The following is a 24975-nucleotide window of genomic DNA, read 5'->3' as shown; positions in this document are numbered from 1 at the left end:
TTCCCCATGGTTCCCAGGTAGTGAGAAGGACCCATCAGCACATGTATCTCTTCCCTGTACGAGGTGACTGCTTTCCGTGTTTGCAGCCCCCTGCAGGCAGATCCTGAATCCTGACTACAGCCAAGGGCTAAATTCAGTCCTCGGCTTCAGTGAGGTGCAGCCTGGCTAGCATCGGGGTGTGATGCTGGTGGTCCTGCTTCCCAGGCCTGTCACCCGCTCATGCCTGTGGAGGCTGTAAGCTCTCGTGGTGGGGCAGAGCTAGCATCCCTCTGCTTCACCCCCTGTGAGCATTGGCTGCCCCCTACAATGCAGGCAAGCTGCTGCTGGGTCCCGGGCTAGTCTATCCAGCTAACCCATATCCCCCTGCTAGCTGACACTAAGGAATTAACATTCCCCTAGGAAAGTCATCATAACTGAAGGGGAAACTGAGGCATGGAGTGACTTGCTCACTGTCTGTGACAGAGCCATGAAATTGAACCCCTGCTTGTCTAAATCCCAGCCCAGCACCTTAGCCACAAGCCCACCCCTCCTCCCCAGCACTGAGGCTCTTTGGACTCTGTGAATTCGATTCTTTTCCAGACCAAGCCTTCCGAGGATCCCTGTTGTGTTTCACCCTAAATCCTTATCTGCTGACACAGCCCGTTCCCACGGCTGCTGCTTCCTGAGGGGTTGCCGGGTGCCATTTGTCCAGCATCCTAACCCTGCATTGTCCAGCTCCCAGAGCCCTCACCCCCTCTGCTCACCAGAGCCTTTGATTAGGCCCTGTCTAGATGCTCTAAATGTCAGTCCAGCCCGATCAAAGCTGAACAGAAACCCAGCTCTGGATTCTGCTGATGAATCAAAAGGCTGCTGCATCTAACGACCGTGCGGAAAGCCGCTGTGACCTTTCTCCCTCTCTCCACATTTCGCCTTTCTGTCTTCCCTCTTTTCTCATTGTGATTGCCCGCTCCCCCTTTCCCAGACACTCTTTTTTTTTAATGCATCTCCCTTCTCTCTCTCTCTCTCTCTCTCTCTCAATCTGTTGCAGTGTCTCATATCTTGGCTTCAGTAACGGCTTCATTCACTTAAGGCCCAGATTTGTCTCTGGGCTGCTGCAGTCTAGCCTGGGACCAATGGGAGCTGGCCCTGTGTCTCCCCGTTCTGGAGCTGCTGGGGCTGGTTCAGAGCTGTGTGGGCCTTGCCGCAGCCAGGAAATAGCCAGGGCAGAGGCACGCACCAGCATCACCTCCTCCTGTGCCTGATCCACCCCGATATGTGCCCTGCACTTGATGGTGGTGGTGGGGACCTTATGGCAAAGGGACTGCAAAGGGGGATCAGGCCCTGTCATCTCTCTCTCTCTCTCTCTGTGCCCCAGTCTGCATAGGGTACAGGCAGGCTGGTTGTGCCGTCGCCTGATGATCTGCGAGATCCTGTAGCCACCGCGGGTTGTAGGACTCCTGCCCTCCCCACAGTGTCTGTCCTAGTTCCTCTGTCTGTCTTGGGCTGTGGCTCTCACTTTCTGTCTCTTTGCGTCTCCAGCTGCCCGTCTGATGGTGTCGCTTCCATTCGTCTCTGCTCCTTCCCCTGTTCTGGGTACCCGAGCGGCGCTCACCAGACTCTCCCCACCCCAAAATGACTTTGATCGCCACTTGCCCAGAGCTCTGGACGGCAAGGACCAGGGGTGGGGGCAGTCGAGACCAGGGGGGCACAGGGAGCAGTGACTGTGGAGCAGATGTGCCCTGGGGATGTGCAGGAAGTACCAGGGGGTGTTGGGTGGGGAAGAGGAGTCGGCCAAGTGGGGTTTGAGGACGGTGTGAAGTCCAGAGCTGCAGGGGAGACAGGGACCCCACCAGAGTGCCTCTACCCTGTCCATGGGATCCAGTGGCCCCTGCTTGGGTAGCCTTCACAGAGGCTGAGAACTCCCCCCATAGCAGGGTGTCTCCAGGACACGGCTGGAGCACACTGACAGGGTTAGGGTTAGGGTAAGGGTTAATGGGGGGAATATCTGTCTGCCCAGACTGGGCTGCTCATGAGCGGTGGGTATAAGAGGCCAGGGGAGGCTAAACCTCTCCTAAGCCAAGCCCTGCCCCCCCCCCACACTGCACCCTTTCCCCCAAGCCGGTGCCAGCTCAGCTCCAGCCAGATGCCGGCAGGTGGCTGGGGCCGGCAAGTGGACCGGGGCTGTTTGGCTGGAGCTCCTCCAGCCCCGGGGCAGCTCGGGGCTTGGGCGGGCATTGGGGTGGGGCCCTCTGGTGGCTGGGGCTCGGGCAGAAGGGGTGGGGCCGCGTGGTTAGCCTCCCCGAGGAGGGGGCTCATGCACCACCCAGGGGGCCGTTCCTGCACTGTAGCTGAGAGGATTCTTTCTCCTCCGTAATAGGAGAACCTGACTGTCCCCCTACACCTGGGAGGAACGGGGCTTGGCCAAGTCCCCTTCGCTTTCATCAGCTCCTCTCTCTGCCTCTTCCGAGCCTTGGCAGCCTGCTCCCTTCAGGATCCTCTGCCCTGGGCTAGGGGTGGCAGAGCAGGGACCTGCCCCAGACCTGTCTGTGCCCATCACTCCAGGTGGCTCCCTGTGCCTGCTAACGCCTGGGGGGAGAGATCGTCCAGCAGCGCTGAGCTGCTGTCTGCTGCCATGGGGTTAAGAGGTGAAAGGAAGGGTCACAAAGGCAGTGCCTTTGGGAAATGTACAAGGCTGATGGATCGATTGATTGATCTATCTGTCCTTCCAGCTCCATACACACCCCTCTATCTGTCTTTCTCTCAGCCCTGCAATGGAGGGACCGCCCCTCCTCCCCCCGCCCCCCCAAATGGCAGAGGAAGCTCCATCTCTATGGCCTGTCTGCTGTGTCTGCTGAAGCTGCTGGCAAGGGGGCTGGTTTTCACCAGTGGTGCTGGGGGGTTTTGTGACATGGACATCTGGTCAGGAGCATCTGGGTTGAGACCTGCCCCTTCCCAAACCCCTGGCACACGGGGGCTGGTGGACAAAGCGCTGGGAAATGACTGTACGGATGATTGTCAGAGTCCGCTCCGGCTGTAGGAGTGAGAGAGTTCAAGGCCAGAAGGAACCATCAGCTCCTCTAGTGTGACCTCCTGTCTATCACAGGCCACCCCCAGCACCCGCACACCAAGCCCAACAACTGGGATTAGATGAAAGCATCCCAGCTCTCAAGAGACCAAGCTGCTGTGTGCCACAGGCAGAGAACTGAAGGCACCAAGATGCTGCCAGTGCCCAAGACTCAGCGATGGCAGGAAATGGATATAATGAGATATACTCAGTGCCTGCTCCATGGGGGAGAACTCTGCATCCGCCCAGGGGGTGGACTAGATGAGCACTGGGCAAGGGGGGGCCATGGTGTATGTGGAAGGACAGGCGGGTATGAGGGGCATGAGGCTGTGCTAATGGGATGTATTTGGGGGGAGGCTCCCTGATGGCATCCCCAATCTCGCTGCCCCAGGCGGCTTGCAGGGCTCATTGCTCAGAACTGGTACACCATGGTACATGCAGGTGGGGCCAGGGAGGAGCAGGGACAGCTGCTAGGGGGATTTGGCATCCCCAGCTGGGTGGATCTTGTCCCATTGCCATGCCATGGTTGGGTCGTTCGCCTCTGTCCAGAGCAACACCATTCAGTATGAAACGGCCTGCCTGGAGCTGCTAAGGAGGTCCCCAGGGAAGGGGGCTCTGCTGGAGTACGTGGGGGGTGTCAGGTTCGGGGAGGACATAGGCTGTGCCAGGTGCCCTGTGACTCAGTGCGTGAAGGAGAATAGGAGAGAGAGAGCACAAGGGAGTGAGAGAGAGAGAGAGAAAGGGGGAGTGTGAAAGGAAGGGGGAGGGAGGCCGCAGCTGCGTCTGTATCGTTCTGGTTCTGTTCTCGGCTGTGGATGGAGCTCTGCTGGGAGAAGCAAGAAAGAGGGAATGTGAAATTAGAGAGGGGGAAGGGAGACAGAACAAGGAGGAAAAGGACAGAGTGGATGAGGGAGGAAAGGAGCAATAACCTGCAGAAGGGAAAGGCAGTGCCAGGCAGCGCCCCAGGGCTAACTCCGCCCTTGGCTGCAGGACTCTGGCACAGGGCAGAACTGATCTCCTGCTTCTTACCCCAGCCTCTCACCTTCCTGCCTGCAACAAGGGCATGGAGCAAGGGCAGCCACTCACTCCAGCAGCCTGCACACACAGCTGTGGCCACATGTACAGGCGTACGGAGCTCTCACACGCACAATGGCCTACAGAGTTCCCGCCCGCGCACATTTACTTGTGCACCCCCACGCAGGCACACAGAGCACGTACGTACACACACTCACACGCACAGACACGTGGAGCTCACACATGTGCATACACACTTACACAGGCCCGCACACACGCAGGCAGACCCAGTGCCCGTGCTCATCAGTATTACTGCACGTTCAGTTTGCAGTGGAGCACGGGCTCGCTTACGCGGGGGCATTACGCCAGGTGCTGTCCGAACACACATGGAGCTACAGCTCCTGCCCTGAAGAGCATGCAGTGGGAGATGGTGCCCTGGCTCTGCTCCCATGGAGACAACTTATACGTGGCTCTATCGGGTCCCACCTTGTGCTGGACTGTTTGGCAAACGTAGCTGCATTGGAGCTGCTGGGAGCAGAGCTTTTGAAAATCTGGCAAACTCCCCACATCCAGTCACACCGAGCCCACGCACACAGGTCAGCATGCAGGCTTCCCTCCCCCCACGCTGCCCCTTCCCCAGCGCCCAACGCAGAGGACGACTCTATATGAAAACATGAAGCAACTCCTGGCAGTGACCCTTCATCGCGCTGGGTCCGCACATACCTTTGCGTGCCTGCCACACTGTATGCACACTGGGCACGACACCACCTGCCCTCGCACGCCTTCCACAGTGTGTTTGTACAAGGCACAGTGCCTTCATATTGGGCATGACGTCCCCGCTCCCACCGCATGCCCTACATTCATACGCAATCCCACGCCCACATAGCTTTCCACACCTGCCATCTCCACACTGGGCACAATTCCATGTGCCCTCACACTTGTGCTGCACTGTATTCACATTGGGCACATTGCCCAAATACGCCTGCACACCTGCCTCACTGTATGTACACACCTACACTCCCTTTCATGCCTGCCACTCCACACATTTCTACCTGCATTGGTGCTGTGCACACCTGACATGCGGGGTCACACACACGGGCCAACTTCTGTTCCCCTTTTCGCCCATGAAGGCACCTCAACATCGCAAAGCTGTAACTTGTTTGGTTTCACACAAGGTCCATCCAACAAACCTGTCCTGGATCACATGGACCTGGGGGCTCTGCTCCATGGAGAACATATCCCCCTGACACCAGGCTGAGGGGCTGTCACAGGCCCCCACCCTTACAGAGAGCTGTGCTTCTGAAATGACATCCATGCTGCTCACATGCCCCACCATCCCTCTTAGATAGCTCCAGCAAGACTCCGGTAAGAGCAACCAGGACAGAGCTGGGAGCCTAGACACCCTGACGACATGTGCTATATAAAAATGTAAACTGCAGCGGATTAGAGAGAGAGATTACTACTGCGGGGGGTTGGATGGGTAGGGATGGACAGATAGATAGAGGGGATTTGGGTATGTTGCCTAGAGTCGTATGCAGACTCTAAAGAAGGGACCACTGCTCTGCAGTTGGCCTCTGAACTGCTGTTGCTTTGGGACAGGAAGTGAGGGAGGACCCTGTGCGAAGTAGCACACGGACTTGCGGAGAGACAGAGGGGAACTAGCCAGCCAGGTCCACAGCCAGACACTTGGGAAGCATCTCTAATGACCACAGCTGGTCAGGACTTTGGCGTAGCAGCTTGAGAACACAGAGCTGCCAGCAGCACTGCACCCCTGCGTTGGGAGCGCCCGCGCCCACTACAGAGGGTCCCCTGTGACTCGCTGACCAAAGTAGCAGATCCTTCGTGGCCTCCCCGCCAAGACGTGGCGGCCCTGCCCTGTCCTTAGCTGGGCAGAGGTAGCAGGGGAGTGGCAGCATTGAACTATACCGGCCGTGCTCGCTCTCTCCTCTCCCCCTTCACTCCACCATCTGCCCCTGGGTTCCAGGGAAGCCACATTTTCTGCCACCCATCACACACACAGGCTGCTGATTGTATCAATGAGATGGGGCTTGTCACCAAGGCAACAAGCATGAATGAGCAGGAAGGTAACCCTGGAGACTGTGTGAATGGGAAATGGCCAGTTGCTATGGAGATCTGGTAAATGGGAAGAGACCCTCTGGCGTAACAGTGACAGGATAAGCAGCAGGCAGCATGGCTACTCCCAGCTACCTAAATGAGGGTGCGGGAGAGAATGGGCTCTTGTGGTTAGAGCAGGGACTAGGTGTCGGGACTCCTGGGTTCAGAACTTCTATTTCCAGCTCTGGGAGGAAGTAGGGTATAGAGGTTGGAGATGGGGGGGACTAGGTGTCAGGACTCCTGGGTTCTATTCCCAACTCTGGAAGGGGATAGTGGTTAGAGTAGAGGACAGTGGGTCAAGACTCTTGGGTTCTATTTCTTCCTATGAGAAATCCTGAAGATGCTTATAATGCTTATAATGCTTAGATGCTTAGATGCTTATATATTCTCAGGGCCTCCTCACCCCTCCAGTCAGGCTCTGGGCTTTCACCTGACCTTCTAAGATGCACTGGTTCCCACCCCCCTCGGCTCAGCACGCCTAGCGAGCCCTTGGATCCCTTTGGCCAGAGAGGATCGGGGACAGTGGTGTGTGTGTGGTTAACTTCTGATGGCCCTAAGTGAGAGGAGAATCAGGCTGTGAAGATTTTGGCACCATTCAATCAGCCCAATTGACAAGAACAGACCAAAGTAGCAAAATGGCCACTGTCAGGCTGAAAATCCTTCCCCACCCCCCACCCCCACCCCGCTGCTACAGACACCTTGGATTATAATACATATGATGTTAAGGATCAGATTTACTTCACCCTGGGGTTGGATGTGAATCAGAGAAATGTAGGGATGGAAGGGACCCCAAGAGGTCATGGAGTCCCTCCCCCTGCACTGGCTCAGGTTTAAGAATATCTCGACCATCTCTGACTTGTGCTGGTCTAACCTGTTCTTAAAACCCACACCCCAGATCTAGACCCCACAGCAGGATCCTGCTATGGTGGCTTGAGCCCCATTTCATACATTTGAGGGCCAGAAGGGACCATTCTGATTATCTAGTCTGATTTTCTGCAGAACACAGGCCAGAGAACCCACCCTATGATTCCTGTTTGAACTCGGGGGTATGTTTTAGAAAGACATCCAGTCTTGATTAAAGGTGCTGAGTGATGGAGAACTTGCTGTTTCTAGCCGCTTTTGCATGATGCTGTCTTGTTTGGGTTCCAAAACGGGCAGGACAATGTTTCAGTCGATCCCCTACACCTGTTTTCACTTTTTTTGAATAATAACGCTGTGATACCCCTTTGTGCTGTGACCCTAGCATTGCCTGTGAGCAAAAGAGCATCATGCAGGGTCTGTGGGGTGGATGGGAGACAGCGAAGGGTGAGGCAGGGAGTGATGTGCTCCAGGGGGTTTGACCGCAGTGCTCCGGTGTGTTGCTATCCGTAGAATGAAATGTACCAACCAAGGTCTTGACTATGTGTGTCTATTAAAGCTCCTGATGGAGGTGCTAAATGTGAAGTCCTAGCCAGATCTTGACTCACCAGTAGTTCCACTGTGTCCCACTCCTGCAGTTAGATGTGGTAATCCCATTCATTTCGCAGCCCGATTCGTGATGATGGTCCAATTAGAAATGCTTAGGCAGATTGACAAAACCATTGCGTAACCCAGTTAAATTGTCATGTCGCCTCCCATCCCAGAAGTGGCTGCACTTCATCGTTTGATGAGCAAATCCTTTGTAGTGTTGCTGTGCATTGTCAAACAGCTGTTGTGCCCCACCCCAGAGGTGGCTGCATTTCGGCACTGATATTCCAGTAGCTCATTATTGTGCAGCTTTTAGACAGCTGCTGTGCCCCACCCCAGAGGAGGCTGCATTTCGGCACTGATATTCCCGTAGCTCATTATTGCGCAGCTTTTAAACAGCTGCTGTGCCCCACCCCAGAGGTGGCTACATTTCGGCACTATATTCCAGTAGCTCATTATTGCGCAGCTTTTAGACAGCTGCTGTGCCCCACCCCAGAGGAGGCTGCATTTCGGCACTGATATTCCAGTAGATCATTATTGCACAGCTTTTAAACAGCTGCTGTGCCCCACCCCAGAGGAGGCTGCATTTTGGTGATCCTGGCATATCATTTTTATATCCGATTATGTTCTTTGGGTTGAAAGGATGGTGAGCTAGGATTACCCTGGATCCCTTCTGCAGGGAAGATTTTCATACTTCCCCAGGGTGCCATCAATTTGCTGTCCCCTTTTTTAATGCATCCTGCCACCTTTCCCTTCCCAGCTCCAGGGACGTGAGAGGAGTTTCACCCCCGATGCTTTTATGGGAGAGGCTGTTAACATCAACGTTCAATTCTTCTATAAATACACTCCTGACGATCGTATATAAAGGCATCAAAGGCCATGGTGGCCTTGCTAATTCTGTAATTAAAAATAGCAAAATGCAGAAGCCCGTGGGACGCGCCTGTCAGTTCCTGAATCTAACCCGCCTCTGTCTCCTACTGGCTTGCAGGGCTGAGCCCCTATGGGCAGGCGCCACCGCTTGGTTGGCCAGCCACACAGCAGGCAGCATCTTGCTATTAGAGTTGAAGCTGCAGGGACTGTTGGGTCTGACTCAGCTCGGGTGTAAATCAGGAGCGAGACCATTGAGCTCAGTGGAGTTGCTGCAGAGTCAGAGCCTGGTTAGGGCAGCGCTGGAGTTTCACTGAACTGGGACCCGTGGAAACAAGCGGAACAGAGCTGCCCAAGGCAGGCACACCCACCCCTCAGGCTGCAAGCATCACCCAACAGCACAGCCACCCAAATACGGGGTCCTAGAGCGCGAGCCCCACCCACGCCACCGCCCAAATATGACGTCCTAGAGCGCGAGCGCCACCCACGCCACCGCCCAAATACGGCGTCCTAGAGCCGAGCGCCCGCCACGCCACTGCCCAAATACGGCGTCCTAGAGCGCGAGCCCCACCCACCCCACTGCCCAAATATGGCGTCCTAGAGCGCGAGCCCCACCCACGCCACCGCCCAAACACGGCGTCCTAGAGCCAAGCACCCGCCACGCCACCGCCCAAATACGGCGTCCTAGAGCGCGAGCGCCCGCCACGCCACCGCCCAAATACGGCGTCCTAGAGCGCGAGCGCCCGCCACGCCACCACCCAAATACGGCGTCCTAGAGCACGAGCGCCGGCCACGCCACCGCCCAAATACGGCGTCCTAGAGCGCGAGCGCCCGCCACCCCACCGCCCAAATACGGCGTCCTAGAGCACGAGCGCCCGCCACCCCACCGCCCAAATACGGCGTCCTAGAGCGCGAGCGCCCGCCACACCACCGCCCAAATACGGCGTCCTAGAGCACGAGCGCCCGCCACCCCACCGCCCAAATACGGCGTCCTAGAGCGCGAGCGCCCGCCACCCCACCGCCCAAATACGGCGTCCTAGAGCGCGAGCGCCCGCCACCCCACCGCCCAAATACGGCGTCCTAGAGCCCGAGCGCCCGCCACCCCACCGCCCAAATACGGCGTCGTAGAGCGCGAGCGCCCGCCACACCACCGCCCAAATACGGCGTCCTAGAGCGCGAGCACCCACCACGCCACCGCCCAAATATGGCGTCCTACAGCGCGAGCGCCCGCCACCCCACCGCCCAAATACGGCGTCCTAGAGCGCGAGCCCCACCCACGCCACCGCCCAAATACGGCGTCCTAGAGCGCGAGCGCCCGCCACACCACCGCCCAAATACGGCGTCCTAGAGCGCGAGCACCCACCACGCCACCGCCCAAATACGGCGTCCTAGAGCGCGAGCGCCCGCCACGCCGCCACCCAAATACGGCGTCCTAGAGCGCGAGCACCCGCCACCCCACCGCCCAAATACGGCGTCCTAGAGCGCGAGCGCCCGCCACGCCACCGCCCAAATATGGCATCCTAGAGCCGAGCGCCCGCCACGCCACCACCCAAATACGGCGTCCTAGAGTGCGAGCGCTCGCCACCCCACCGCCCAAATACGGCGTCCTAGAGCACGAGCGCCCGCCACCCCACCGCCCAAATACGGCGTCGTAGAGCGCGAGCGCCCGCCACACCACCGCCCAAATACGGCGTCCTAGAGCGCGAGCACCCACCACGCCACCGCCCAAATATGGCGTCCTACAGCGCGAGCGCCCGCCACCCCACCGCCCAAATATGGCGTCCTAGAGCGCGAGCCCCACCCACGCCACCGCCCAAATACGGCGTCCTAGAGCACGAGCCCCACCCACGCCACCACCCAAATACGGCGTCCTAGAGCGCGAGCGCCGGCCACGCCACCACCCAAATACGGCGTCCTAGAGCGCAAGCCCCGCCCACGCCACCGCCCAAATACGGCGTCCTAGAGCGCGAGCCCCACCCACGCCACCGCCCAAATACGGCGTCCTAGAGCGCGAGTGCCAGCCACCCCACCGCCCAAATACGGCGTCCTAGAGCGCGAGCCCCACCCACGCCACCACCCAAATACGGCGTCCTAGAGCACGAGCGCCGGCCACGCCACCGCCCAAATACGGCGTCCTAGAGCGCGAGCGCCCGCCACCCCACCGCCCAAATACGGCATCCTAGAGCACGAGCGCCCGCCACGCCACCGCCCAAATACGGCGTCCTAGAGCGCGAGCACCCACCACGCCACCGCCCAAATATGGCGTCCTACAGCGCGAGCGCCCGCCACCCCACCGCCCAAATATGGCGTCCTAGAGCGCGAGCCCCACCCACGCCACCGCCCAAATACGGCGTCCTAGAGCACGAGCCCCACCCACGCCACCGCCCAAATACGGCGTCCTAGAGCGCGAGCGCCGGCCACCCCACTGCCCAAATACGGCGTCCTAGAGCGCAAGCCCCGCCCACGCCACCGCCCAAATACGGCGTCCTAGAGCGCGAGCCCCACCCATGCCACCGCCCAAATACGGCGTCCTAGAGCGCGAGCGCCAACCACCCCACCGCCCAAATACGGCGTCCTAGAGCGCGAGCGCCGGCCACGCCACCACCCAAATACGGCATCCTAGAGCGCGAGCCCCACCCACGCCGCCACCCAAATACGGCGTCCTAGAGTGCGAGCACCGGCCACCCCACCGCCCAAATACGGCGTCCTAGACGAGTGATTTTCTCATCTGTGAACCAAATCGTGGACCACACTGCCACTGGAGGCTTGTGACAAAGTTTTAACCTCTCAGGGATATGTTTAAAAGAGGCCAGATTCTAGACATGCGCAAACCTAGAGCTGATCATGATCTGCCTCCCTGAGTATCTGGACCCCAAAGCTTTGCTGGGGAGATATTGGGGGGAACGTCCCCAGTTTAGCCCGCTGGTGTTCCAAACCCTTGGTGAGTGGCAAGGACAGCAAATGTTTCATATCCGGGCAGGTGTTTTCAGGAGCGGCACTAAGGCCCATGAATGATTGATGGACCTCCAGCGACCCCTACAACTGGCGAAGGAGTTGCTGGATTATTGGTTTCCTGGCGATGCTCTGGAGGGGTGAACGTAACCGCAGGAAGGAAGAGACAGGCAGGCAGGGTTTGGATCAGAGGCACTGGGGTGTGACAGGGCAGCAGAGGTGTGTGCTGGGTGTGTAAGAATACAGGGGCATCTGGGACAGGAGCTTGCACCTTGGCAGCAGAGAAGTGTCTGAAATGAGGGCATAACCCCCCAAATGTGCCCCCAAATCCTTTGTAACCCTCATGCCGGGGGTCCCTATCCCAGCATCCCCTTCCCTTCCTACATCCACCAAGGTCTAAAGCTGACAATGGGAGCCCAGGCCGCAGCATCTCTGAGCTATGGTCCTTTGGGGAGAGTGTGTGGATCTATCTGTTTATCACACACGCCCCTCTCACTGGAGTTGTGCCTTTTGCTGATTCATGTCTCGTAGCCAGGAAGAATAAAAGCTTTGTAACCAGAGTTACTTATTGAACCCCTGTGATTCAGCTTTTAATTATCATAAGAAAGAGACAAACACAGGGCTAGATTAACTCCCATTTCCAGAGCCATTTTCATCCCAAGAGATCTAAATATGGAACAATTCACTTTCCTTCGAAGTGCAGCCACTTCTGGGTGGGGTGAAAGTGGCAGCTGTTTAACAGCCTCACAACAACACTGTACTGGGATGGCTCCCCCAGCACGGAAATGCAGAGACTTCTAGGGTAGAAGGTGGCTGCTGATAACACCCACACAGCCACGCTACCCGAGAGTTTAGGTCAGAAGATAATGGAGAATCCTGTATCCCACTGAAAACTGCAGGGAAGCATTTTAAGGAAGCTCTAGATACTGGGCTGATGAAACCAGTTATGAGTCTGATCTGAAATGCTCAGTGCTACAATCTGAACAGGTTTGTGTGTTATAACCGGGCTGGTTATAACCACTGAGGCCATCCACGCTATGATCCTGTCTGAATTCACAGGCTAGGTATATGCAGGCCTGGAAAACCTCCAAGGAAAACCCAGGGGCTGAGATGGGTTCCATAGGGAACGCTCTTCCCAGTCAGCCAGGGCTGCCCCCACTGCCTCAGCATGGTGCCAGGGTTCGCTTTGCTGCAGGCAGTAGAGTGACATTCCCAGTGTGACTGAGGTGACGTTGGATTGGCCCCTTCTTGGATGCCATGAAACCAGGCTCTTGTCAGCTTTTGCTCATGGGATCCTGTGGCACTTTTCCTAAGAGTCGGGATATTAGCTCCAATATCCTGGCCAAATGTCAAGACAGATAATTGAATTCTGCCTCCTTCCACTCCCCCTGGGTTTGCACATGAAGATTGGATCATGCACTTCCAGAACAGCTGTGCGGTATTGCCATGCGCCGTTAACCAGCTGCTGCACCCTCAGTGCTGAGCAAGTTATTCCTGCGTGTTCCTCTGTTGGAGAGCACTGTGGGATCCATGGAAGGAAGTGCGAAAGAAATAAGTAAATGATGATTTTATTTTTCATGAAGCAGGCCCCCTTCACTTTAGCCGGTAACAGCAGGACTCCTGGGTTCTCTCCCTGGCTCGGGGAGAGGAGTGAAAGCTTGCGGTCTGATCAAAGGGAGTTGGGAGTCAGGTCTCCTGGGCTCTGTTCCCAGCTCTGTTGCGGGTAGAATTTGACCCTGAGAGTCTTGGCTGCCCAGTTGCAGTGAGACCCCTTCTTTCCACCAGTTCCTACTGTAGCCCCATCCACACATGCCTTTCTCCCCCCCCTCCCGTGGCAAAATTACAGTGTTCCTCTCAGAGGGGAGCTTTCCCCACGCAGGGCAGGCAGCCTCACTTCCCAGCATGCCCCTTATTTTGTCTCTCTCCCCTTCGTCTCTTGCAGCATCTTGGCAAAAGTCGGCTCTGACTTCGACCTGCGAACGCTGCGGGCAGTTCGTGTGCTCCGGCCACTAAAGCTGGTGTCGGGGATTCCAAGTAAGTGAGTTAGTCCTTGTGCTCCCCATGGGACCTAGGATCCAGCCACAGGTCCCTGCCACCTCCTCACGGGGCCCAGCACCCAACCCTGGGCTTGTTATCCCCCAATGAGACCCGGCACCCAACCCCAGGCCCTGTTACCTCCCTATGGGATCCGGCACCCAGCCCTGGGCTTTGTCATCCCCCAGTGGGACTCAGCTCCCAACAGCTGCCCTGCTACTCTCATACTGAAGCTGGGAACTGGCAGGAGCTGCTGCAGAGAGAGGTTTTAGAAGAGCTTGTCTGACCTTGTGTGTTCAGAGAGTGACTGCTGCTGGTCTCTGAAGCACTTCTCCGTTTGCAAACATTACTCAGGGACCTAGGAGTCCAGAACCAAATGGTCTCACTTGCGGGGGGCGGGAGGTGTCTCCCCAGTGCTGCCTAGAAGAGGATGACCCCTTCTGTGATGCTTGATTATGACAGTGTGTAGGAGCCCTGGTCATGGAGAGGACCCCATTGTGCTGGGTGCTGTACATTTATTAGGTGTATTACGGTAGCACCTAGATGCCCCAGTCAGGGACCAGGCCCCCATTGTGCTGTACAAACACAGAACGCAAAGATAAGCCTGGCCCCCAGAGTTTCTAGTCTAACTAACTGATCTACTGCCCTCCTGGTGTGGAGTCTCATTGCTGAGCACAGGATCCTTGGTGGGGTCCCCACACAGCTGTAAAGTGAGGGACTCTCCCCTCACTGCTCCGGGGCCCCAGAATTCCATGGCCCCGCCTTTGCCGTGGGAGCAGCCGTCTGACACCCTGTCTCCCTCTCTCCCGCCCCAGGTTTACAAGTTGTTCTGAAGTCCATCATGAAGGCTATGATACCTCTGCTACAAATTGGCCTACTCTTGTTTTTTGCAATCCTTATTTTTGCAATCATAGGATTAGAATTTTATATGGGAAAATTTCACACCACCTGCTTTGACTTGGTGACAGGTAGGTCCAGTGCCCGCATCGCCTGTCCCCTGCGTTCGGATCGGGGTCCCGTAGGTGAGTGACGCAGGGAATTGCCAGTCAAGTGGCAGAAAGGAGCCAGCACAAGCTCCCTTTACTTGCCTGCTGGTTCCACATAGGGAGGAATGTTTGTCTAGCAGGGGTCTGGGAGCTAGGACACCTGGGTTCTAATCCCCACTCTTGGAGGGGTTGGGCATAGAGCAGGATGCTTGAGACTTGGAGGTTCTACTCCGAGCTCTTAGAGGAAAAATGGTCTAAGGAGTAGAGCAGCAAACAGGGAGTCAGGACATCTGGGTTCTAGTCCAAGCATTGGCACTGACCTGGTATGTGGCCTCAGGCAAGTCACTTCCCCTCTCTGTGCCTCGGTTTCCCCCCCTACCATGTGGAGGGCATGTTGACATGGATCAAGGCTAGATGAAGGAACATCTGTAAAGGGCTTGAAGAGCCTCAGCTGGAAAATCCCAGTCCTTGTTGTGTGTGAGAGAGGGTGGTATGAACCCAGCTGGCACCGGCCCTGTGAGCAGCAGCCCAGCCAACGAGTGACAGCACCTTCCCTGGCCAAGTGTCCCAGGGTGCGGTGCTGGAATCTGCCTGTCATCCCCACTAGTCTCTTTCCTTCTCTCTCTCCCACTCCTCCCTGGGCCCCTGGCCTGCGCTCAATATGGAATGGCCTAATTATTTCTCTCCCCTGATGGAGATGGTGTTAATTGAGGGAGAGCTATTTCTGCAACGCGGCCATGTCATCGAGAAGGGGGTTGGGGAGGGAAGGAGAGGGGGATGGAGGAAGCACCTGCAGTGTTCCAGGCAATCTGACTCTCCCAGCAGACACGAGAGAAGTGGCTCGAATTAGTATTTGCAAATCCCGGCTACCAATCTGGAGGGAACCAGCACTCAGTGCAGGGCCCCTCCCTGCACCAGGACAGGGTGTCTGGGAGTCAGGGGCTGGAGCTCAGCTCAGGGTCCCAGGAGGGGTCTCCATAAGGCACTGTAGAGAGGAACCATCCCTTCCCTGCTTTGGGAGTAGAAGAAGAGATGCTGGACCAGGACCCAGGAGATGCGGGTCCAGTTCCTGGCTTAACCATGGCCTCCCTGTGTAACTGGGCAAGTCATTTGTGTCTCTGCTCCCCATCTGTGCAATGGGGTAATACCCCAGGGTGGTGGCTGGTAGGTCAAGGAGTGACTTTGAGATGTTCAGATGCTGTGGTGCTGAGGGTCAGAGAAATAGGAGGGGAAGGGTCTGGAACTCAGTGTGGGGATCCCAGTCCCCTTTAGAGAGGGAGTATGTCTGGGATCATGGAGGGCGAAGGGGGGAGGACTTGCCAGTGCTGTACACAGGAGGGCTGCATGGCATGGCATGTGTGGGGATGACCAGGTGCCCCAACGCTTCCTTCCCCAAGGCTCCCATCCCCGAAGAGCACAGGGCCCAGCCCTGCTGCCACTGACTCCAACAGGAGCAGGTTCAGGGCTCCTTCCTGATACCCTCAGACACAGGTTCTGTCCATTCCCCCTCCCTTTGTAGAGACCAGGCTGGCTCTTTGGATGCCAGGCTCCTGAACGTCAACTGCTTTCTCTCTGCACACAATTCCTGTGCCCCGCACTGGGGTCTTCCAGCAAAAGGATCCGGGAAGGGCTTGGTATCGTTACTACCTCAGCTCTCTGACAAGCGGAAGGGGCCATGTAGGGAGAAGCCCTTGGCTTCTGTGGGGTAACCCACCAGTCCTCAGATTAGCTGTCAGATGTAAGGTTACCCGCCAGCCATGGGGGTTACCTGACTTTTGCAGGGCTGCCCACCTGCCATCGGGATATCAGTCCTTTTTCTTTTCCCACCCTGCAGGCGAAATCAAGGTCGATGTTCCATGTGGGACAGAAGAACCAGCCCGCATGTGCCCCAATGGGACAGAATGCCGTGAGTACTGGGAAGGCCCGAATTACGGGATCACGCAGTTCGATAACATCCTGTTTGCTGTGCTGACTGTCTTCCAGTGTATCACCATGGAAGGGTGGACCGAACTCCTTTATTATGTGAGTCCCTGCCTGCAGCAGCCCTGGGCTCTAAGGCCTTCACTGCCTGGCATCTGGGGGGCAGGGCAGGAAACTCATGAGGGGTAGGGGGTTCCCTGCACATATTGCTTTTCATTACTTGGATAAAGAAGCTGTGCTTAGCGGTCTGAGCATAACGCTGAGAATCAGGACTGTTGTGTTCTCTTCCTGAGTCTGCAGCTGATTTATGGTTTGGCCATGGGGGAGTCACTGCTCTGCTGTGCCTCAGTTTTCCCATCTGTAAAATGGGGGTGATGATCTCACAGGGTGAGTTTGTTAATTAATGGTTGTAAAGCATTTTGACCTGCCTGCTACCTGCACTGATTCTGTACTGCAGGGTCACTGCACCCACCTGGCACGGGTGCCGTCTCTGTACTGCAGGGTCACCGCACTCACTTGGCACGGCTGTCATTTCTGTACTGCAGGTCCATTGAATCCACCAAATATGGACATTGGCTCTACTGTGCCTTCCTGGCCCTGGTCCTGCCCTATAGAATCACTGCAGCCCCTAGAGAGAGGCACAAATCTTCTTGGCCAAAACAACCCGTTTCTCAGCTCTGAGTTACATGAGTGAGACCAGAACAGACCTGGCTGTTCACAAGTCCTGAATCTACTGGGGCATATTCTCAGCTGGGCCAATAACCATCAGCCCGAGGCAGCCAGCCCCCTCACAACCCTGACACTGGACCCAAGAGGCATCCTGTGGCTGACATGTGTCCAGACTCCAGAGGGAGGCTCGTGGCTTCCCCTGGACTGCAGTTAAGAAGCTGCCAGGCAGCAGTGCCCAGCCTAAGGGGAGCCTGCTTCCAGGATGCTGACAGCCTGCTTCTCTCTCAGCATTTTGTCCCTGATCCAAAGTGCAATGGGGTCCTCACAACCAAGAGGCCAGGCACGCGGCTGGCCATGCGTGCAGAATTAATGAGCTGGGGCGTTCTGCTGAGCCAGGGAAAAGGATAAAGTGCTCCACAGAGATGTGGGGTGGGGGAGAAGGGGAGAGAGAAGAAGAGAAAAAGAGAGAGGGCGGTGCCTGGCCTGGAGCCCGTAGGCCTCGTGGCAGGCTGGAGAATGGGGGATGAAGCTGGGCCTGCCTGGTGGTGGCATATAGGGGAAAGGTGCGAGAGGGGGCCTTTCAGACAGCTCCCATGCACAGCCAGGGGTCTCTGGATTGCTGGGGAAGGTGACAGGGATGTGTGTGCGAGTGAGAGAGAGACGGTCACTGGCCCTTACAGGGCAAATGGGACCAGCCCTACCTGTGCCATAATTAGTTGCCTTGTAGCCTGAGGGGGTGGAGCTAAGGCGATGGGTTACCTGAGAACACCTGGGTCTCCTAAAAAGGGCTGAGCAAACTGTGTTCCAGGGAATTCTTTTTCAGGGAGACAGGTTAGCCCCAGGAGAAAGCAGGGAGTTCCTTGGTAGGGGAGACAGTAGGAACTTGCGAGGATAAAGGGCCTCCAGGGAGAAAGTCCTGGGAGGTAGGGCTCAGCTAAAAGCACCAGTTTCTCTGTGGGGCAGGGACCGGGGAATGCCAGGACCTGTAGACTGGGAGAGGAGTTCCAGGGGAAGCAGCTGGGGAGTTAGTGCTCTGTGACAGGGTGGGGAATGGTTTCATGGTAGCCCAGAAGGGGCAGAGAAACTGAATCCAGAAAGTGGGCTCCAGAGGGGGAGAAGAACCTGTTGTTTGTTAGGATTTTTAGTTGGACCCTTGTTATCCTGGAAGCATTCAAGTTTATTTAGTGACTAGCTGGAGGGCTGTCATGTGACCAGTGTGGGGAAGGCTGAGGGGACCCACCCTGGAAGGGGAAACTGAGGTAGGGATGCTGCAGAGCTGTCCCATGTCATGAGAGATGCTCTGGAGGGGGTGACCCTGTTCCACTGTGGCTGAGTGTGTTAGCTTGCAAGAGGGGAGTTCATTAGTGAGCATGGCACTGTAGTGTGTGAGTGGCAGGGCAGGACCTTGTGAGAGAACCTGTGAAGGGAGCAGTGTGGAAAAGTAGGTGTGTTAATTTGCAACTGTGTAAGTGCCAGGTTATGGTAGCATGGTTGTAATATGTCTGTGTGTGTTAACACTAAAGTGTGTAGGTGTCTGAGTATGTCTGGTGTGTGCAAGGACAGCCCTGTGGTGCATTAGCATGTAGCTGGGCTGGGGGAGCTTGAGTTTAGCTGTCTGGGTATGAGACTGAATAGGACGAGAGGTGCTTTGAACGGTGACCTGGCCAGTTAGTTCTGGGTGGAGACCAGGAAGGAAAGCCCAGGGTGCAGCAGGAAATTGCCTTGATGATCCAGAAGGGGGCACTTCTCCTATCCCTTAAGGGCTGTTGAGCTCAATGCTTTGCTTGGAAGGGAAGCTGCACGCCCACAGCATCTGCCTTTTGGATAAAACACAACAGTGAGATCACTGGAATCCCGTGGCTCTGTCCCCAAGAGTAGCAGCCTTAGCTCCAGGCTCCTGCTCAAATTCCATTCGGCCTCCCCAACCCCTCCCTTGAAATCTGTGTGTGACACAGGATTCTTCTCGCTTTCTGCCAAAAGCTGCTACGCAGTGTGGGTGTGGGCCGTTACACAGCTGCCGTGCTCCCCCGCAGAGGTAGCTGCATTCTGGTGGTGGGTGGCAGATCCTTCTCTAGAGACCATGAAGCACTTGGGGACGGAAAGCGCAATGTAAACATAAATTATTCCTAGTTCCATGAGCTAATCACACTAATGCAGGAGAGAGACCTCGTGTCCCAGGCCCACCGCAGCGGGAGCAGCACCGCCTGCATCTCTCTCTAGTCCCCAAAGGCTTCCAAGTGGATTAGTAGCAGCCAGCATTGCTCCGTGAGTCAGCTGTTGTCAGCCCCTCCAAACTGGTGGTGGTTTAGGATCTGCTTTGCGCCAGTCCTCTTGGCGAGAGCTGACCTTCCAGAAGCAATGGCAGTCTGCTGCAGGTGGGAGCAGGAGGAGCTCCAGAATGGAGCCCTGCAATAGAACTGGGATCCTGCAGGACCCACTGCCACGATAGCGGGAGCAGGATTGAAGACTAGTCCCATGCAGGGCTCTGCTCCAGCACCTATGCGGGCCTGTGGACAAGGGCTTTGCAAGACACTTCTGCGTGGGTGGGCGTGGGCAACTGTGGAGGAGGGCAGGTGCACAGGGGGTGGGATGCACATCCAGGGCATAGGTTCTACTCAGGTTCCACTTCAGGGGCACTATGGAGCCTTTCCCCTCTTGGAGTCACTGGCTCCAAGCTGGCCCTGGGGCAGGGGCACTGGCTGGCTCAGGAAGGCAGGGAATGTCTCTGGGCCTTTCTCTTCTAGCAGGGTGCACCTCCAAACTGGCCCCATGGCAGTGAGACTGGCTGGCTTGGGGGACTAGGGAATGCTTCACAGGGCCTTACCCAGGTAGATGGTGCCGCTCCAATCTAGTGCCCAGCATGGCTGGCTCAAGAGGCTGGGAGATGGGCTGTTGTGGCCTTTCCCTTCTAGGGCCTTGGTTTGAATTCAGCTCCATTCACTTGTGACTGAGGTGTGCTACCATTGGTCCCTATGTGAAATTAGTTAAGTGGGTCTCAGCCAAGTTCCTAGCAGCTGCGTGCCTATGTCCTCTCTTGCCCCCAAAGCTGGGTTTCCCCAGGAGAGGGCTGAGGCACGTTGATAGGGGCCATGAGCATGGGAGGGAAGATGCTGACCGTGCTCGCCACGCTGTGGATAAACGCAGCAGGCCATCCCCTGGGGCTGCCAGCCTGGTGCTCCCATCCTCCAATGAAATTCACTTTGAGAATGAAAATATTCTCCGGAGGGGAGAGTTAATGAGTTACTGCTCCAGCGAGCTCTCCTGGGTTCTATCCTGAGCACAGACTTCCCCTTGGGGACTGGGAAAATCACACTGCTGCTCTTTGTGCCTCAGTTTCCCCATATTGGTTATGGTCTCCACTTACCTCCCCTGGAGGTGTGTTCATTAATTACTTTACAATTCAAGGCCCTTGGGTGATGATGTACCTTAATTACAATCTCACAAGCCTCCAGCCCACCTTCTGCTTCATGGCAATGACCCAGATGTCCGCAAGCCAGCTCATATGCCTGATAGAGCAACAGTCAGAGGAGTATATGCAACTTCCCCATCAGCTCTGCGCCAATGTGTTTGCCCCTGTGACTAGGGGATAAAACCACCCATTGGGGGGGCCTGAGACCCAGAACCCCCCATGATGCAGCAGTGCAGTTCAGTTGAGCCAATCCATCGGTGGAACAAGCCCTTATGACGCATTCTGTCATCGACAACCCAATTGCTCTGGACCATCCCACGAACTCCCAGCCTTGTGGGTAATTGCTTCCTCTGAACCCTGCTCCCTTTTGTCTTCGTCATGTGCCTTTTCTGCTAGATTTGAAAGGAGCCCTGGATAATTAACCAGCGAGTCATTTCTTTCCAGCCTCTCGCAGAGGAGGAGAGCAGAAAACATGTGTATCGCATACAGTTGTCTTACCACCATCCAGTGCTTGCTGCCCTGTCCAGACTCTACCATGGGGCTGACGTTGGCTGCGAAGCAGCTGTTGCACCCCCCACCCCTCCAGAGACAGCTGCATTTCAGCACAGAGGATTCTGTTGTTGTTTTACAGTGTGAAAAGGGGGGCGGGGACCAGACACTGAACCAGCCGAACCATTGGCAAGAGGCAATGGCAATCTGCCTCTGAGTGGGACCTAAATTGCCAGCCGAATTGGGAAGCAGTGCCTGGGGGCAGGATGGCTCAGAGGGCTTGGGGTGTGACGTGGGGGGTTGTTGCACCTTCTGCTGAGCCTACGTCTACACTGTAAGTCAGGGGTGTGATCCCCAGCTCGTACAGATGCACTCCTGCCACCCCGTGTGCAGATAGCGCATTAGAAGCAGCAGCCACGGACTTGCTGCCCCGAGGATGTTCCCATGGGCCCCAAGTAAGTTTGTGCTCGGGGCAGCTAGCTCATGCTGCCGCTGCCCTGGTGGCTCTACTCAATAACAGCTAGCCCAAGTATGTCTGCGCAAGCTGGGAGTCACCCTCCCCCCCCAGCTCCTAGTGCAGATCCTGAGGCACCCTGGCCATGCCACAGGCCAAGCTGTTGACCAGGCATCTGGCAGGACACAAGCACCTTGCAGAATTCAGGTCCCTTCAGGACGGGAGTGGAGCAGCTGCCCTAACAAGGCTGCCACAGCAGGGGAGCCTGGACCCAGTCTGCCCCTTGCAGTTATGGGGAGATGGTGGGCATGGCAGAGTCTGTAGAGGCCCTGAGGCCCCTTGACATGCTCCCCACTCCCCAGGCACCACTGTCACCAGACCCCTCTGCTGCACTCTGGGCTCTCATTAGGCTGAGCAGCCGGGAGACTGCCGCTCACTTTGTTCCTTGGCCTATATTTAGCAGCGAGAAATGGGGACAAGGAATCTTTAGCAGCTCATGGAGCAGAGGCTCACAAAGCGCCCCATCCCCGCTCCTGCCCCTCCAGCCCCTGGCACTACAAAGGGGAGGACAAAGAAGCCAGTCAGGAGAAGAGTCCATTAGCACCTTCCCTGGAGCAAACCCATGACCTGCTGCTAATGTCTGCTTTCAAGGCACAAAGTGGGGAGCGGCTGGGTTCACTCTGAGCACCTCAGGGCAGTGGCTGTGGGAGGGAACCGGCAGAGTGGCCTATGGTTTGTTTGCAAGCAGCAGTTAGTGCCAGGGTGTTGGCGGGAGGCGTGTAACCTAGCAGGCAGAGCAGGGCTTTGAGAGTCGGGACCCCAGGTTCTAGCCCTGGCTCTGGGAGGAGCGTAGGGACATCAGCTGGGCATGTTCTCCCCATCCCCTGCCAAGGCGCCCCAACCTGAGCAGCAGGACAGGTAATCAGTCCCCGTGGCCTAGTCCGTCTGTGGCTGCCGGGGGCTGTTTGTGCTGACCCCACTGGTGCCAGGGCCCATCCTATGTAGGGTGACCAGACGTCCCGTTTTGGCCGAGACAGCCCCTTTTTTTAAGCCTTGTCCCAGCTGTCCCAAATTTTTTTGGCAAAACTTGGCATTTGTCCCATTTGCACTTGCCAACTGATGCCCAGTTTTGCCCAAAAAATGGCATGCGACGCCTAGCAGGAGATGGAGGAACGTGCAGGGGGTGACGGCTCGGGTGAGTGGTTCTGGCCAGGCCAGCCCTGCATGGGCAAGAGGCGGGGGGTAGCAGCTTGGTTGAGTGGCACAAGCCAAGGGGGGGGGTGAGCATTGCGGGATGGCCCCATGTGGGCCTGGGGGCTGAGCAGCATGGGTGGGTGGTTCAGGCCAGCCCTGCATGGGGGAGGAGTTTGGGCCAGTGGCTGATGCCAGCTTGGCAGGGTTTTCCCTTTTGGGAAATATGGTCACCCTAAGCCTAATGGGGGCTGGGCAGCAGACTCAGCTCTCTTGGAAGTAGGCTAGGAGTGGGCCTGCTGAGCTGGCCGGCTGCTTGGGGTCCGTGGTCACCAGCCCCTCCTTGGAGGGAAGGAACAGCCTGGCCCTGGCAGCCCGCACTGGCTGAGTCACTCCCTTCTCTCCCAGAGCAACGATGCCTCAGGGAACACTTGGAACTGGGTGTACTTCATCCCCCTCATCATCATTGGCTCCTTTTTTATGCTGAACCTTGTGCTGGGGGTGCTGTCTGGGTAAGTGTGTGGCCCCTGCCCTGGATTGCATTCTCGACTGACTTCCAGGGTCCCAGGATGTTCTGTAGGGAATAGGGCATGGGACTGGAAGCCAGGGCACCTGGCTGCTCTTCCCAGCTCTGGGAGGGGAGTGGTCTCTGGTAGTTTGAGCGGGGAAACCTGGAAGTCAGGATTCCTAGGTTCTGCCACTGACTTGCTGCATTAGCTTGGACAAGTCACTTCTGTGCTCTGTGCCTCAGTTACCCCACCTGTAAAGCGGGGAGAGTGACACTGACCCACCTTGTAAAGAGCTGGGAGATCTGCAGAGGAGAAGTCCTAGGTGCGATCCTCCGGGAAGGGGTCAGAGCAAACCCAATGGGCTTTTGCCATGGCTGCTATTGGATTCCCTGGCATACGCCCTGCACCCACAGCCATGCTGCTCACCCACAGACGTGGGCACACGTATATCCGGACACACGTGTAGGTGCACGTCTTACACACTATGTGTACACCCCTGACAGTCCATGTAGATACATGGGCGCACACATACCGCATAGACGGACATGGTCACACATACCAGGCACATGGACACACTTACCCTTCTCACACAGGTAAACACACACACACTCCGCATGCACAGGGTGCCCCAAATAGCACCTTCTCGGGGGAGGAGGTGCATTCTGCCCCCTCCTTGTGATACCCACCTGCTCAGACATGTGCAGGGCAGCCTGGCAGACAGTTTGACTGTTTTGATGCCTGCAGGGAGTTTGCCAAGGAAAGAGAGCGGGTGGAGAACCGGCGGGCGTTTCTCAAGTTGAGACGGCAGCAGCAGATTGAGAGGGAGCTCAACGGCTACATGGAGTGGATCTCCAAAGCGGGTGAGGACTCCTTTCTACCACAATGCCAGCCGGGGATGGGGGGAGCATACTCTTCTCAGTTCTAATGCACTAGGTCCCTGCCCCTCTCTGGGCCTCTGCCCAGCAATGGCAGATGCTATTTCCCTGCCTCTGGGAAGTATGTGTCGGGTCGGTTCGCATCCCCTGCCCTGGCTTTCAGTTTGAGTTGCCAACCCACCCAAAGGCTCAAAGGCCCAGATCACCAAAGGTACTGCGGCACCTTTGAAATCAGTGGGAGTTAGGCACCTAAACACATCTCTGGGGCTGGGCCCAAAGGTGGCATCTGGAACACCAAGATCTCCCCGAAAACTTGGGCCCCTTTCGATGAACCCAGCCTGTCAGTCCACTCAGCAAGGAGCCCCGGAATCTGAGTGAGCTCCATGCAGGCTCCCAAGTGAACATTCCCCCTGGCTCTGATCTTTGGTGCAACATCGTCTGCTCTTCCCCTCTCACCCCTCCAGGGCAGGGTTATGGAGTCACTGACCAGCTGCTAGGACAAGAGATGGGTGTCCTGGTGGGAGTGAAGTGAATGATGCGGACCCCACACCTCTTTCCATATTCCCAGTCACTCCTTTCCACCTGAGCCCTCCTCCCTCCCAGGGCATTCCAGCCTGCCTTCCCCTTGCTAGGGCCCTCCAGCCAGCACGCCACCTCCTGCGTGCCCTGGGGAGGGGTGCCCTGTGGTAGGGGCCCTTTGGCCATGTGGCTTCTTTCTGCATTGGACCTCGATGTGGCACCATGGGGCCCCTCCCCCCTGAAATGTGGTAGCGTAGATGCCCTTCGCTCTGGCCCTTGACTGGAGCGGACTCAACTTGGCCCCATCCCAGCACAGCTTAAGAAGTTTCCCCAGAATTCCAGGGGCGTGTTGTTGCCTAGATTAATTCCCGGTTCTTTTCCCTCAGAAGAAGTGATCCTAGCAGAGGATGAGACGGAGGAAGAGCAGAGGCTCCCGTTTGATGGTAAGCTGTGTGCCCCTGAATGCCGAGTGGCTCCCCGGGG

At 56.8% G+C, this 24975-nt stretch overlaps 1 protein-coding gene across 17 annotated transcripts in view; it reads left to right on the top strand.

Annotated features, from left to right (window-relative positions):
- Positions 1 to 24975, top strand: part of CACNA1A (calcium voltage-gated channel subunit alpha1 A) — a 194538-nt gene that overhangs the window by 89213 nt on the left and 80350 nt on the right. For 10 of the 17 annotated variants that reach the window (XM_078849574.1, XM_078849575.1, XM_078849568.1 and 7 more), the window contains exons 6-11: positions 13380 to 13471; positions 14287 to 14439; positions 16292 to 16479; positions 22998 to 23101; positions 23843 to 23958; positions 24879 to 24935. In XM_078849574.1, coding sequence (XP_078705700.1) covers positions 13380 to 13471; positions 14287 to 14439; positions 16292 to 16479; positions 22998 to 23101; positions 23843 to 23958; positions 24879 to 24935 — 710 coding nt within the window. Of the gene's footprint in view, positions 1 to 13379; positions 13472 to 14286; positions 14440 to 16291; positions 16480 to 22997; positions 23102 to 23842; positions 23959 to 24878; positions 24937 to 24975 lie in introns of those variants that run through there. The other 7 variants (XM_078849576.1, XM_078849570.1, XM_078849569.1 and 4 more) reach the window with 5 other exon arrangements.

The sequence above is a fragment of the Lepidochelys kempii genome, chromosome 20 (assembly GCF_965140285.1).
Source record: "Lepidochelys kempii isolate rLepKem1 chromosome 20, rLepKem1.hap1, whole genome shotgun sequence".
NCBI classification, from domain to species: domain Eukaryota; kingdom Metazoa; phylum Chordata; order Testudines; family Cheloniidae; genus Lepidochelys; species Lepidochelys kempii.
The sequence above is the reverse complement of the archived record's forward strand: the minus strand, read 5'-3'. Positions and strand labels throughout refer to the sequence as shown.